The following is a 15743-nucleotide window of genomic DNA, read 5'->3' as shown; positions in this document are numbered from 1 at the left end:
GAAAATGTCCACTCTATTTCCAGGACATGGAGTTCAAAATGTATCTGTTGACTGGGTCTTGTTAATTATACCCATTCAGTATGTTTGTATTCGTTTTGGTCTTCTATCTGTGAAAAGGACCCGAAGGTATTCAGTGTGGCCCTAATAACGTGTCTCAATCTGGTTGACTCTGTATCTTCTCTAGTTGGTCTGTTTTGATCATGCTGTTTGGCCACAAGGTCGCTTGCTTCTCCCTGTGACCCTCCCTTGGCAGGTAACCTTTTTGTTGTAGTTTGTAGAAGAAGCGCCCAGCCCTGGCTCAGTGGTTTGTCTAGTCTGTTTGCTTTCAGCTCCTCTGGAGTCATTCAAAACCCAAAGGAGAGTCCTGAGCCCTTCCTGCCTTATGGTGAATTGAACTTGATTAAATCGGGGTGTGTATGTCTTATATATACACGTTTATTCACTTGGCTTTGTTTCACTGAATTCAGGCGTCCGTGTTTCTCTGCCCGACGACCCCGCCTACCAACTGTGGCAATGGAGCCGGAGAAGCACAGCCTGAGCAGGGAGCTGAGCCCCGATCTGGCCCCATACCGCTGCACAGCATGCCACGGGGATGAGGACTGGAGCCACAGCCACCCCATCCGGGGCCGGGCCAAGTCCCGCAGCCTGTCTGCCTCTCCTGCCCTGGGGAGCACCAAGGAGTTCAGGTACGACCGTCTCTTTGATTTCATTATGTGATTTAGCAGAATTGTTACCAAGAATTCTTTTAGGTAATATATATTTCTGCATCTAAATATTGGTGAATGTGATATCTATCTCAGAGGTGGGCTGGGGTACTGCCCACATAAAATGCAAGGGTGTCCTGAGAGGAGGGTGCCTGGGGGTGGGGAGAGGAGAGGGCGTAGGATGCTGGGAGCACACACTTGCAGGTGGGCTGTCACTACACGACCCACTGGCAGGAGCTCATGCTAGCCTGATGTTAGACTGAGGTGAATCTCCTCGGGGCACACTCTACTCAGTCTTCTTTGCCCTGTAGAAGTTGTATGGTGCGGAGACATCACCTTTGGGATCCTGCTGTCTGTGAGAGTCAAGGATCTGGTAGGCAGGGTGGGGTGTAGAGTCACTTGGGTCCAGCCAGGAGTGCAGGGACAGATGGGTCAACATTGATGTGGTGGCTGCATAGATGAGGTGCTAGGTTACAGTGGGTCCAGCCAAGGGTACAAGGATGGGTGACAGGGGTGAGGGATCGTGACAGCTCCCGGGTTTCTGTGGCCTCAGCAGTACCCAGCAATGACTAGCGCAGACACACCTGGCTGCCAGGTGGGACCTTAAGGACCTGGAGAGGAGTACAGGCCACACTGAACTCCAGTGAAGACTCTGGAGAGTCTGTCCACACTCCTCTTGCCTGTAGTGGCCTCAGTGCCCTGCCCCTTGCACTGTCTGTTACCTGTCCTCCCACACCCAACTAACTCTCCCCTGCCCTCTTTCCCCAGGAGGACCCGCTCCCTGCACGGGCCGTGCCCAGTGACCACTTTTGGACCAAAGGCCTGTGTGCTGCAGAATCCCCAGACCATCATGTGAGTGTGGGGTACAGACAGGGACCCCTTTCCAAGCCGGTCCTTAGCCTCCCTGTGAGACATGCTGCCTCACCACCAAGTCCCAAATGTCTCAGAGGGAGGTGTGGGTGGGGAGATAAGGGACCAGGGAGCCTGTCAGGGTGTGAATGCCATGACAATGAGAGTTGGGACCCTCTCTGAGCTAGAGGCCTGCTGCCTCCCCACCAGGTCCCTGAGTGCACAGGCCCCCGACAGGAGGGGTCAGGCTTCTCCTGTGGCTGAGACTCCCTGGGGGAGCTGACTGTGCTCCAGACCACCACAGCTGCTGGCCAGGTGTCCTTGTCCTCTGAGTATTCCAGAGCTGTGTCACTCTCACTGGATTTCTCATGTTTAGGAAGTGACCTGGAGGGGATGACATGTGTATCCAGGGCTTTACTTCTGTGTCAGAACCTGGGAAAGAGACTAAAACTCAGATCCTGAACATGTGTCCCTGATGTGTGTTTCATGGTGACACCAAAGTACTCTTACACAACTGCCTTTTGTTTGTTGTTGTTAAGTGCCATTGAGTCAGTTCCTACTGAGAGCAGCTGGTGGGTTTAAATTGCCAACTTGTGATGAGCAGTTCAGTGCTTACCGTACAGCGCCACCTCAGGAGCTCAGTCTTTGGGACAGTGAGCCATTTTCTATTCTAAAAGGATTGATCATATGGCAGCCTGCCTGTGCAAGTGAGCCTGGGAGGGCCATGTCTGTGAGGGAGTTCACGTGGGGCCTCAGGGCAACCACTTTATACCCCTGTGCATCGTAGCATGTCCCTGTCCCAGAGACACATTGTCCTTGCTGTGACTGCAAAAGGAAAAGAACCATTCATGCCTCGGGTTTATCAGTAAGGAGCAGGTCACATATCACCTTCCTTAAGAGGTGGCCCCACTGCCCCAGGTGTACAGTGCCACATGGTGTTCTTGTTTCCCAACAGCAGGGCCACACACCTAACTCCTCGGTTCAGGGCCCCCCATTGCTAGTCCTGCTCTCACCACCAGGCTGCCCTTAGAACCACTTTTCAAATTGTGAGGTGCTGACCGCTTCAGTCCTAGTAACCGCAGCGTCTGTCTTGCCAGCCAGCATGGACAGCTTGCTTTGTGGCTGACTTTGTTGAGGTGTGCTTTCTAGGCAGACTTGGAAAGTAAACTGGTGGAGCCCGGGGAACTGGGGCGGCTGCCAGCCTTAACTGGGACCTTCCTGCAGCATTTCAAACTGGACTGAGCACCTTGGCCCCCTATTCATCTAGCTGTTCCTACAAACTGAAGGGTGGACCTGGCCTTCCCTTAGCCCCCATCTGATCCATCAGCAGTCTGTTCTTTTGACTCTAGCACCCAGCCCCAGCCCCATGACAACACTCTCAGGTGCCCCCACAGGGAGTTCTATGCACGTCAGTCACATCAAAACCCAGCCACACTGGGGACCCTGGAGACTCAAAACTGACGGCTCCTGCCACCCCATCTCCCCCTGCTGCTCCTCCCAGACTCCCTCATCCGGTTATTTGCATGTCAGCCAAGTTCCACTGTGATAGGCCCCCTCTCCACCACCAGCCCCAATAATTTGCCATCCAGTGCCCCTGCATCACAGCTCTGTCTGCTTGGGGGCACACCTAGAGCCCGAGGAGACCTTCCACATCGGAGGTTCAGGATGCATTTATGTTGGGAGGGCAGCTGGACTGTGAGGCAGTTAAGAGAGCCACTTTGCCCCTCCCTCAAACTGCAGGTCACTGTGGTGACCATGGTCTGAGATAGGACTATTTGTGGGACCAGAGTCCCCTGGGGGCATGGGGAAGGCTGACTGTTGATTCCCCTGTGTCTTTCACCAATTTGGGACTAGAGCTTAAAACATACTTTAACTTTTCCCCTAATACTCACAGGATACTGTCAGGAGGTGTGATGACCAGGCACTTCATTGACCGAGTTCTTACCATGTCCTTTGTGCTAGGATGAGACGTGTGAAATTGCCGTTTCATATGGCTCTACCCCTTGCAGAGGAGGGTGGCACTCAAGTGCCCTCATGACGCAGGTGCCTGCCTGGTCCACTGCCCCAGCACTGTACCCTCGTGGCCCAGGTGGCCCAACAGAAAGTGAAATAACTGGTTTGTGGTTAATATTGCAGGAGGACAGTTAGGAGCCCCAGGGCTGGACAGTTCTGCCCAAGAGGTTGGGGAGGGACAGCTGACCCTCCAGAGCCAGTTAGTCACTCGCTATCTGAGGGCATAGCTGGCGACAGCTGTGTTAGGGAATGGGCATCATCCTCAAATGTGGCCTAGGATACTCTTCCTATGACAGGCCAGTTCCACAGGCCAGGTCTGACCACCAGACAGATCCCCGTCCTTGTCCACTGTGTTTTCTGTCCTTCTGGGAAAGTGCTAGAAGGTGCTGCTGAGAGCAGCTGGAAGAGAAAAAAACACTTCAGTCTGCAACCCTGGTCCAGGCATGTATCCCGTGCTCACAGCCCCTCTCTGGGTACTGGTGTGTCAGGGACAACAACACCCCAGAGGAGCAAGGTCAGGGTCTCCATGGATTTGTGTATGCTCAGGTGGCATGAGACTTTTCCACTTGACCCTGAGAGGTAATCATGAAGCCTTCTTAAGTAGGAACTTAAGCAAGAGAGCCATGTAAACAATGAGACAGCTAAGCAAGTTTGCTCTGGGGATGTTTCATTTTCACAAGCTCCTTGGATGGGTTTGGCCCAGCTGTGCTGTTTTGGGTTTGTGAATGCAGAAGTTAGATCCACAATGGGAAATGCCCATCTGGAGGCCCATAGTAGGCTTGGGTCACATTCCTGCACTTCAGCATAGTGTGGCCACATCCCTCTGGGATCAGGAGGCTTCTGGTCCAGGGCCGTGATCTTGGGGGCCAGCAATGAGGCTCCCGGAGGAGGTGGCAGGCAAGATGCTGCTGACGAGGCCCACCAGGGTTGGGTGAGTGTATGCATGGCCCCCACCAACACCAACAATGAGTGGGTCTGTCTTGTTTTGGGGCCTGCTGTCCCTGGTAAGGCAGTGTTTTAAGCAGGTTTTGAGGACTTTCATCAGAAAGGGAACTCTGTGCTGGGCTTGCACTGCAGTTTTTAAAACTTTCCAACAAGCCGAGAAGAGGAAGTGCAGGTCTGATTGTGGCCCTCAGCGGCCCTGACACCAGCTGGTGCAGCGGAGAGGGGCCTGCCAATCAGAATTGCCCACCGTGAGACGTCCCAGGGTTTCTAGGGCTAAGGAGGGTGGCACTTCTCTGGGAAGGATACCCTGACTCCCAACACCACACTTCAACCACAGAAACCCTGGAAGCCACCTGCAGTAGGGGACTAGCTGGTTTGAACTCGGTGTTTTCTCTGTTCAAGTTAGGAGTGAGTGGGTGGTCCTCACAAAGGCAGATGGAATGGGCCATGTGTGTCCCACGTGGGACAGTGGAGGATAGGGCTTGGGAGCCACTCGTGGGGAACCATGGGAGGTGGCATACTCTACTGGTCCTGGGCAGGGTCTGGGACCTCTTGTTCCAGAAATGATGTATTCATGACGAGGTGCTCTGGGGGGTCAGAAATGGTCGAAGAGGGCCTTCTAGTAGAAGCAGAAGGTAAAATATGTGGCCCTCAGCTGTGTGCATAGATAGGGGCCGGGTCAGTTCTGCCAGCTAGTGCTGGAGTGGTGGGGGGTCTGGCCAAAGCACAGCAGTCTGGGCCCAGACGAGACTCCAGGCAGTGGCCTAAAGTGTTCGTTGCTGGGATTAGGAGTTTTCCCTCCTTTCCATGTCTCATGCCCTTGTCCTTGAGGGGAGGCTGCGTGTGACCTCTCTCTCCTCCCCACAAAGGCACATCCAGGACCCTGCAAGCCAGAGGCTGACATGGAACAAGGCTCCGAAGAGTGTCCTAGTTATCAAAAAGATACGTGACGCCAGCCTGTTGCAACCCTTCAAGGAGCTGTGTGTGTACCTCATGGAGGTGAGTCTAGGACGGGAGCCCCTACAGGCAGAGCAAGCATCAGAAAACCCCAACAGGATCTAAGTCTAGGTGTGAAATAAGCACACCGAAAACTGCCTGTAGCCAAGGACTAGGAAGCATTCTTGCCCCTTGTGTTATGATGTTGAAGGGACACTCAGGGAAGCCCATATGGTCTAAACTGGTGGGTGATGGGGCTGGGGAAGGGTCTCAGGCACATTTTGCTTCCAGGAGAACAACATGATTGTGTATGTAGAGAAGAAAGTTCTGGAAGATCCCGCTATCGTGAGTGACGAGAATTTTGGGTCAGTGAAGAAGAAATTTTGCACTTTCCGAGAAGGTGAGGCTTTCTGTTGTCTGTCAGCAGGTCTGCCTGACAGGTGCGGCCAGCACGCCAGCACACCAGCCCGTCATTGGCCTGGGACACGCTGCGGTAGCTAGACCTGAGATAATGTGAGGGTTGTTGTTTCATTTTGTCTTTTCCAGATTATGATGACATTTCCAATCAAATTGACTTCATCATCTGCCTGGGGGGAGATGGGACCCTGCTCTACGCCTCCTCCCTCTTCCAGGTGACGTGGGAGGCTGGCACGTTTTTAGTTTCGTGCAGTGGGGGAAGGTGTTTTCAGAGCTTCCCATCACAGCCTCATGTTGCAAGGAAGAGGCGTTGTAGGTGTTCTTGCTCTGACGTACTGACTTGCTTAATAAGTTTACTTATTTGATGATAGAGCATCCTGTGTGGGATGGTCTGCTATTGTCCCTGCTTCTGTCCTCCTCAGGGCACAGGTGGGGGACACATGGGCATGAAACTCAGACCAGAAACATCCTAGAGGGTTAGCTGTAGATCCAGGCAGAGGCGTGCCAGGGTGGGAGCCATGGAGGTGCCACTGAGCGATCTGAGCTACTCCTTGGAGGGACGATCCCATGGGGAATGGAGAAGACAGACTGCAGGGGAGGGCAGGGCTGTGGCTCACTGCCGGGAGCAGGCTGAGGTGTTGGGAGGAGGGGCTACCATGGCCTCATCCCACCAGCCTGGCTTCACCTCTGTTTGCCTGGCCCCTGCCCTCTAAGCTGCCACCACCCCACCCCCAATTCTGTGTTCCTTGACTGTCGTGCCCTCAGCCAAACTTCCTCCCCTCTCATGTGGCCACCTCCTTGCTGTCCCTTATCCTTAGCCCAGCAGCCTTTTTTTTTTTCTAATGTTTTATTGTGAATTGTATGATCGTTTGTTTACATGAGAGAACTTTAGTTTTGCATTCATTCCATCGTATATCATTTCATTGCCATGGTTCCAGTCCCCTCCATGCATCATCAGCCACCCAAAGGGTATATCCTAGAAACCCGCCCCCTACACTTACCCCTCCTCCCCCCAGTTTTCGGCCCACAGTCCCTTTCCCTCTCTGGATCCAAGGTCCCCAGCCGCTTCATCACTCCACGTCATCATCTCTGTCTCTATCTCAGGCATTTCTGTTTCTCTGGGTAGGGTCCCGGTCTCAGCTCTTCTCCATTGATGGTCCCAGAGGCTTCCGCTCCTAGACTGGAGAATTAATCACTCCCTTCCTTGTTACAAAACGTCTTCCTTTGCATTTCCAACCCTCATAATCCGTCCTGATAAGCATTATTCACTACAGTTTCACGAGTTACCCATCTGTATTTCCTTTCATCAGCTCCGCCCAGACAGATTGAATAGTACCTACTGGAGGTTCTGCCTTCCGCCATGCTCCCTAGCACTAGGTTCCCTCTTGAAGGCTTGTAAGCCAGTCACTTCTTGCCTTTGTAGTTCCCCCCACCCCCCACCCCATTTGCCAGCAGCCTTTTTTAGGAAGATGATATCCTGCTTCATTAGAGTCCCATCCATACCCAGCCCTGACCTCTCCACCCAGCCATGTAGGTGCTGCCTACCCCCCGGCCCTGCCCACACCATGCTGCCTTCTCTCCCAGAGATGGAGACTAGCCTCCCTTGGCCAAATGTCAATGGTCCCTTCCCACCCTATCAGTCATTCAGTCCGTGGGTAGAGAGCCCTGCTGGTTCTCTATATTCTCTGGGTCTCCACATTGCCCCTTCTGTCTTCCTTCCAGGTCAGCCTGAACTCAGGCACAGTTTCCCACATCTCAGCCTCCTTCCTTAGGCTCCTGGGACCCCACTCACCTGGGTCTGCTCCCCTTCCTGGCATGTCTGCTGAGACCCCCTGCTCCTTGAGCATAGCACCCTTCCTCCAGGACAGTCAGGGCTCTGGGCACTCCAGGCAGTCCCTTTGACCTCTGCTAGACCGAGCCTGAGTGCCTGTCTGGTCCACCCACAGGGTAGCGTGCCCCCTGTCATGGCCTTCCACCTGGGCTCCCTGGGTTTCCTGACCCCCTTCAACTTTGAGAACTTCCAGTCCCAAGTGACTCAGGTCATAGAAGGTGAGTTGGAATGTTCGGGAGTTCACACAAGGTTCTGTCCTCACTTGGTGGGTCTTTGGTGTTTGGTTGGTTTTTTAACACTGCAGAAAGCACCATGTAAATATCCAGAATCAGAGATTTCCAGATTCTGAATGGTTCCAACACTGATCTACGAACATACAACTGGAGCTGCCCTGGAGGCACCCACTGTACCGTGGCCATAGAAGGCAGTTTGGGGAAGGTGGGGCCCACTCTCCTACGGCTTTCTGGCTTTCTAGGGAATGCAGCCATCATCCTCAGGAGCCGACTCAAAGTCCGAGTTGTGAAGGAGCTTAGAGGGAAGAAGGCGGCGTCTCCAAACGGAGTCCGAGAGAATGGCTCTCTGGCCCCGGACACCGAACTGGGGAAGCAGGTCATGCAGTACCAGGTCTGTGGGCCCCTGCAGTGACCTTGGGATGGGGGCCCCCAGCCTGGACACCCCCCCCACACTGGGGTCTGTGTCTGGCTTGTGCTGGGTGAGATGTGTCCATGCCCTCCCCCTGCCCCTCGGCTGCGCCCTATGCTGCATCCTGAGCCTCCCTGAGTGCCTGTGGCCCCCTGTGCCCCCAGGTCCTAAACGAGGTGGTGATCGACAGAGGCCCTTCCTCCTACCTCTCCAATGTGGACGTCTATCTGGACGGCCACCTCATCACCACGGTGCAGGGTGATGGTGAGTGGGCTGGCCCTGCTGGCCTAGATGCTCCCGGAGAAGGCAGGCCTGTCGAGGCCGTGGGGGAAGCCTGGAGGGGCAGCCTAGCAGGTGGCCACAATGAGACCCCCGTGTCCCAGCAGGAGTGATCGTATCCACCCCGACCGGAAGCACGGCGTATGCGGCCGCAGCTGGGGCCTCCATGATCCATCCCAATGTGCCGGCCATCATGATCACCCCCATCTGCCCGCATTCGCTCTCCTTCCGTCCCATTGTGGTCCCCGCTGGAGTGGAGCTTAAGGTCAGCATGGCTCTCATGTCCCCATGTGCAGAACTCAGCCATGCCTGGGAGAAACCCACCGGACCCATTGCTCCCACCTGCACTGCCATCCCAAGCCCCTTTTGGCTGTTCCCACAGCCTCCCCCCCCATGCCCCATACAGCTAGGGTGTTGCCTCCCCTCACCCCTCATGGTTGATAGCCATGGGTCACATTCATTCAGGGCTGGCAGCCATAGACATAGTTTCCTCCCTCACCTGGCCGCATGTATGGACCTGGCTTGCCCAGACTCTGGGTGGGTCTCCCCATGAGAGCAGAAGTGGGTGTGAAGGGGTACCCCCACTTTCTGAGGTCTCTGAGCTTAGGGCTGCCCAGTTGGAGGCTGCCGGGGGGAAGTAGGCATGTCAGGCTGTGGGGAAGTGAATGGTGGGAGAGGACCTGTCTTGTGGGTTGGGAGGTGGTCACCACCCTGAGATGGACTTTGTCCCACATGACCACGCCTCTTCTTCTTGGCTCGAAGATCACACTGTCCCCAGAGGCCAGAAACACCGCATGGGTTTCCTTTGATGGAAGGAAAAGACAGGAGATTCGCCATGGGGACAGGTATGTGGGCATGGAGGGACAAGTCAGGAAGCAAGGGCTGGGGAAGGCATGGGCCCCGCTGACCCCACTGATCTTGGCAGCCTGCATGCTTCTCTAAATCCTGTCACAGAGGCTCCACCTACTGCTCCCCTTCTCCCCGCCTCCCAGGATGCCCACAGAGAGCAGTCCTGTGTGGATTCCGGGGCCCATAGAGGGGAAGCAAGTCGGTGTGATGGTCCCGGGAAGGCCAGTAGAGGGCACTGTCCTGAGCTGACTACTGACACCTCCTTCCCCCTCTCCCCATCCTGAGTGGTCCCTTCCTGGGTGTGGGTAGAAGAGTCAGAGCACTCTGTCCTGGGAGGTACAGAGATTCCAGCTGAGCATCTATCCTGGGCCCAGGTGGGAATGGGCTGAGGGACATGGGTGCCTGTGGAGCCCCTTGCTTCGGGGTCAGAGGCTAGAGTGGTGGTGGCATGAGCAAGCTGAGGGCAGGGGGAAGCTAATGGCCTGCGACTTGGGCTGACCTGGCCTTGTCAACCCTCTCCTCAGCATCAGCATCACCACTTCCTGCTACCCACTGCCCTCTATCTGTGTCCAAGACCCCGTGAGCGACTGGTTTGAGAGCTTGGCGCAGTGTCTGCATTGGAATGTTCGGAAGAAGCAGACCCACTTCACGGAGGAAGACGAGGAGGAGGAGGTGGGGGGGCAGGGCTAGGCTTGGCACTGCTGGCTGCCAGACTCCCTCTCAGCCTCGGTGTCTTCCTCTCCTGCCTTCCATCTGTCCCTTGGGAACAACCATCTCTATATCTGTGAGGGTGTTCTAGAATGTCACCGCCTTCCCAGGTCCTTCCCACCTGTGGATAAAGGAAGACTCGGAGCCTCCGTTTTTTCAGCCAGATCACCTGTTTTAGCATAAATTTGACTGATTCTGTCATTTCTAAGCAAAGTAAGGCACAGGCAGGGTCCCCATGTTACCACAGGCACACATGTGCTGTCCGTGTGTAAGCTGAGACCTTGGGTCAGGGGTCATGTGTCTACACCAACGTCACATCCTTCCTTAAAGCGGCCGCTCACTTCTTCCATGCTCCGTGTCCGTAATCAGTTTATTGAAATTCAGAGGCTCAGAGTGAGTCTCTAGCCCTTTGATGTTGAAATAAATGTCTCAAAGCCAAATGTCTTCCTTTAGCCACGATGCTTCCCCTTGTTCCTGAGCCTTTTCCCTGCTTCCAGGGAAACCCTTGGGCACTTGGCCTCTTGATTGGTGTAGTGAAAGATGGTAGGGCTGCTGTTTTTACTCCAGTGTCTGGAGGGGGTTGGGAGGACCCCCTTCCCAGCTTAGAGTCACACCCACCAGGAGGTCTCGTTCCCCGAGACTGCAGGGTGTTTCCTCTTCCTGTTTCAGCTTGGTGTCTGTGGGCCAGAGGGAGGCCAGTCCAGGGCCCTCACACATTCCTACACACAGGCCGGCACCTTCCACACTGGGAGAGATTTTAACCCTGTATATACTTTTTAGAGATTCTTTTAAACTTTCTGAAGTGCTTATGTACATATTTTATTGTACACACTTTTGTGAAGATTTAAAAGGGAGGGGACTTGTCCTGCTATGAAGCAAAGCCAGGTTCCCTGTTTACATTGTCCATTGCTGGGACTGCCCACAGGGACCATTCTCTCTGGAGTCACAAGGCTACTGTTTGTTTGGTGGTCCCGGGCAGGAGGTCTGGTGGCTTTCTACTTTGCAATTGCGACAAGCAGGTTGAATGAATTCACACCCAGGAAGATAGCAGCTGCGTTATGACTGCCGACCCCACCGCTCCCCTCAGCTTGAGGGACAGAGAATCTTTCCACTGTGTCCATCAGGCACAAGGGTCAGGTGGGGAAAAGAGAGAAAGAGTTTAAGCACAGAAGCCAGGCTCCCCTGGTCCAGTGTGACTGCTGACCAGTGAGCTTCACTGACTTCCGGAAGGCCATTAGGTGCTGAGTAGCCATGCCTCTTTGCTTTGGTCTCAGAGTTGCACTTTGGTCTGTTGAGTTAACATGGAGGAGGGAGTGAGATCACACATCCCTGGACTGGCCAAGTCAGGCAGGGCCGCCCTCTTGGTCCCTTGGAGCAGATTGGAGCTGTGCTCCACATGTAGTGAGGTCTTGAGTGCATCCAGGGACGCCATTGCATGGTGACCTGAGAGTGCCCCATCCCCCTCCACCTACCCTTCAGGAACTTTAGAGCACTAGACACGCCCACACCCACCCTGTGAATCATTACTTGGGCCAGCTAAGGTGGGGGCAGTCCCAGGACCTCCAAGCCTTTAGTCCAGGAGACAGTGGAACTTGGAGTTCTGGTCACTCAGACAAAAAAACAAGTGTTAACCAAGACACAAAGCAGCGTGATAATGGAATGACCTAGGACATTTTGGATTTTTGAAGTGAATTCTTAATATTTCTTATTGTTAATATCTTGAAAATTTATTAAATGTTGAAAGCCTTATTACTATTTTTCAGATACTTTCAATAAACAGACTTGTAAGAAAATCTCATTAAGTGTGATGGCTTCATTTTAGATTTGTGACTGACACCTATAACTGCTGCCAGGATGAGGTGGGGGTCTAAGGATAAGGGGGTGAGAGAAGGGTCCTCAGAACTGCCAGCAGCCCCTTCCCTCATGAGACACGAGAGGCATGGAGTTTCAGGGACACAGACAGCCTCCCCACACTAGGTCCCGTACCTGAACTGCTGTCAGCTTCATGTTCATGCTGAGAGCAGATAGTCCTGGAATTGATTCTGGTTTTACCCGCCCTGAGGCCCTGAGGCTGCTCAGCCTACATCCACCTGGCCAACCTCTGGCCAGCGCCCTGCAGCCCTCCTGTCAACAGAGAAGGAATCTTTGAGGGTGGCTTTGGACACATGCGCCCTGTGAGTACAGGTTCATGGTCCTTGACAAACCTGTCCACTCTAAACCTTGACCTTCCTGGCCTCGGAGCCACACCAGAGGAGGGGTGGAAGTTGAGCACAGAGTCTTTAACTGGGGTTCGGTCGTGGCTGTCCCAACAACAGCTGTGACCACACTCCAGCCTGCAGAGAAGTTAGGCTAGGAGCTGTCTGAGCAGCAGCCTGTTTACCCAGGAGGCTCTTGACCTTTGGGAACCTGAGCTGGGACTGACAGTATTAAGGGGAAGTCAGAGGTGGGGTGTTCTAGGAATGCTGAGGGCAGTCCAGGGGATGAGGGGAAGTTTGCTTTCTTCATGTAAGATGACCTTGATGTCATTCCACAACTTGTCTTGGCTTCAGTCATTAGTGGTCAATGCATTAATCTACTCAGGAGACAGTCTCCAAATTCTGGTGGCTCATACTTAAAACTCCCATGAACTTGGTTTTTGTTGTTTTTTTAATTTCAACATTTTATTGTGAATTGAATGAAGGTTGACAGAGCAGATCATCAGTTTTATATACAATAAATCATACTTTGCTTCATTACAATGATTTCAGTCCCCTCTGTGGGAATGAGTATCTTTTCTTCAAAATTATTATAATCCTGTTTATTGTATTCGGGTGACCTTTTTCTTCCTGAAGTGAGTATGGACTTTATGATCTTTCTTTTACTTTTTACTGCTTCCTGAAGTGAGTAGGGCCTTTATGATCTTTCTTTTACTTTTTACTACTTCCTGAAGTGAGTAAGAAGAACGCATGCCTTAGAAATTTGAATTTGCCAGTGGGGTAAGGGAAAAGACTGCGGTAAAAGCCCTAGCCAATGGGGTGAGCCACAGCCTTAAGACTTGTGTCAGGGATAAAAACTCGAGTGGACTGGCCGCTTGGTGTGCTCACTGCTGGCCTGTACCTGTACAGCTATGTGCCCTCATCCTTCTGCAGAAGTAAATTTTGCCTTGCCGAGGTAATTCAGTCTCACCTAGTGTCTTTTTGTGCAACATCGGGATTCATTTCTAACAATTTGGAGGCTCGTACGAGATTTTTCATTCCCTTTGGGAATCAGCTTTAGCCTTCTCCCCTGCGGGAGACACATCCTGCTGCCCAGTTACAGCAGCCCTCAGATGAGATCGTCTGAAGTCTCCCAAGGAAGCAAATAAATCCGGACTCCTCGGAAATGTGGGTGAAAGGCCTATTCCAACACCATCAGGTGGTGAACATGTAACTTCATGTATGCACCAGAGTAAGAAAAACTGCGGGGTGACCAGTACTTCCTTGGTGGTCAAGATATCCCAGAGGCTGTGTGTGTATGAATGAGACGTCCTAGGCACGAAGCAAGTGTGGACTCACGATCTGTGGTTCAGCGGCTTAGGGCAGTATCGAGTCAAAGATTCTATCTGAATTGGAGGTTTATTCCAACATGCCAATGCTAAGAGGTTCCCAACGTTCCTGCGAGGGAAGCAGCCAGAGACAGACAAAGCAAAAGTAAAAGAGCGTAAGAAACCATGTGTAGAAGGGGGTTGAGCCTCTTTCTAAGAAGACACAGCCAGGTAGCAAGGATGGGAAATAACACCAGTAAAAGAATCTCTAGAGAAAATGAAACCAAAGACAAAATCCTCCCTGATAGTCTGTTCCATTTGGACACAGGAACCAATTCTTAAACTCTTGTTTGGCCTAAATTTGGCTCAGACGAGGACTGGGTCTGTCAACTTTTCACTGAGTATGTTCATGACAAAAGGCCTGTCTCTCAGGAGGAAATACATTATGCCCTATGCTGGAGTTGCCCTATTTGCCCTTAAGAGATAACAAGACAGAAAAAAAACTTTCTTTCCCTTGTGACCCCCTTTTTCTCTCTACCCCTGCCTTACAATCCCGCCCTTCAGCCTGCACCCCGGACTCACAACCCTGTAGAGCCCAATTATACCACGCTAGTGCAATACTCTTCCCTGCAGAAACTTAGAAATCACACAGTGCCCAAAATAAACACAACCTTCCCTTTCCCCCTCCCCACCAAGAGCCAGCCTGAACCCCTTTTTTTCTCTTAGAAAAGTCCCCTTAGGAGGAGAAATTGGGTTCATCAGTGCACCCCTAACTGGTTCAGGGGACCAAAAGGAAAAAAAAGGGAACGAACTAAAACCTCTCCATAATGATCCCTGTGTCGGGTAGGCCAATTCCTAGGCCCCCAAATTTACACCTGGGCAGAACTTATGTCAATATTAGGAATCCTATTCTCGGGAGAAGGGCCGTGATTCACAGGGCAGTGATGGCTATGTGAGAACACGAACTTCCTGCTGGACCAGGCATCCCACGTGCTGATGGTAAGTTCCTAACCAAGACCCCCCAATGGGACAATAATGTAACAGCCCATCAGGGCCATATGAGAGACCTTAGGGAGATAATAATTAAAGGAATCAGAGAATCAATTTCCCGGTCCCAAAATGTCTCTAAAGCCTTTGATGCATTTATTATTGTTGTTAAGTGCCGTGGAGTCGGTTCTGACCCATAGCGACCCTGTACAGGGTTTCCGGGGCTGTAAATCTTTATGGGAGCAGAAAGCCTCATCTTTCTCCCATGCAACAGCTGGTAGTTTTGAACCGCTGACCTTGCGGTTCACAGCCCGATTCGTAACCACTACACTACCAGAGCTCCTTTTGATGCATTTAGACAGACTGGAAAAAAAAGACAAGGCAAATGAGAAAATACTCCAGGTTAGACCCAGAAAATCCTTTGGGTTAAAAACCTCCATTTTGTCACTGATATCTGTAAAAAGATCACAAAAAGATAGAAAACTGAAAGGAAGAACTGTTAAGGGAAGCTGAAAAAGTTGGATGAAGAGAAAACAGAAGGCCAAAACTGTGTTGTCTACTTTAAGGCAAGGAGCTCTGGTAGCATACTGGTTACAAGTTGGGCTGCTAACCTCAAGGTCAACAGTTCAAAACTACCAGCAGTTCACAGGAGCAAGATGAGGCTTTCTGCTCCTGTAAAGATTTATAGCCTCGGAAACTTTATACAGGATCACTATGAGTCGGAACCAACTCCACGGAACACCACCACCACCTTCAGGCAAGCAACTCAGGGGAGGATGATTAACCAATGCCCCTCAGGATCTCAACCCTCACAGTCAGGACAAAACAGGAGGGAAGGGGAACCCAAAGACGGCCAGAGGAGAAAACAGGTACTTTAAATGTGGAAAAGTAGGCTATTTTAAGAGGGAATGCCCAGAATGGGAAAAAGAAAGGAGAATAATCCCCTTTATGACATTTAATGAGGTATAGGGAGTGTTGGGGGCTCTTTTATATTGATGGGTCCCACCGGGAGCCCCTAGTAAATTTAGAAGGGCCACATAAGGAAATGTTGACCTTTTTAGTCCACTTGGGGGCACCTCCT

At 52.3% G+C, this 15743-nt stretch overlaps 1 protein-coding gene across 1 annotated transcript in view; it reads left to right on the top strand.

Moving 5' to 3' along the window:
- The first annotated feature begins 513 nt into the window (after positions 1-513).
- The window catches only part of NADK (NAD kinase), a 66898-nt gene continuing 51668 nt past the window's right edge, over positions 514-15743 (top strand). The window contains exons 1-11 of the mRNA XM_006871772.1: positions 514-686; positions 1473-1556; positions 5381-5510; positions 5739-5847; positions 5994-6079; positions 7811-7913; positions 8171-8319; positions 8502-8601; positions 8724-8881; positions 9379-9461; positions 9990-10137. Of these exons, the coding sequence (XP_006871834.1) occupies positions 514-686; positions 1473-1556; positions 5381-5510; positions 5739-5847; positions 5994-6079; positions 7811-7913; positions 8171-8319; positions 8502-8601; positions 8724-8881; positions 9379-9461; positions 9990-10137 (1323 nt within the window). The remainder of the gene's footprint in view (positions 687-1472; positions 1557-5380; positions 5511-5738; positions 5848-5993; positions 6080-7810; positions 7914-8170; positions 8320-8501; positions 8602-8723; positions 8882-9378; positions 9462-9989; positions 10138-15743) is intronic.

The sequence above is a fragment of the Chrysochloris asiatica genome, unplaced genomic scaffold, assembly GCF_000296735.1.
Source record: "Chrysochloris asiatica unplaced genomic scaffold, ChrAsi1.0 scaffold00173, whole genome shotgun sequence".
Classification (NCBI taxonomy): Eukaryota; Metazoa; Chordata; class Mammalia; order Afrosoricida; family Chrysochloridae; genus Chrysochloris; species Chrysochloris asiatica.
This window is presented reverse-complemented; position numbering and strand designations above follow the sequence as displayed.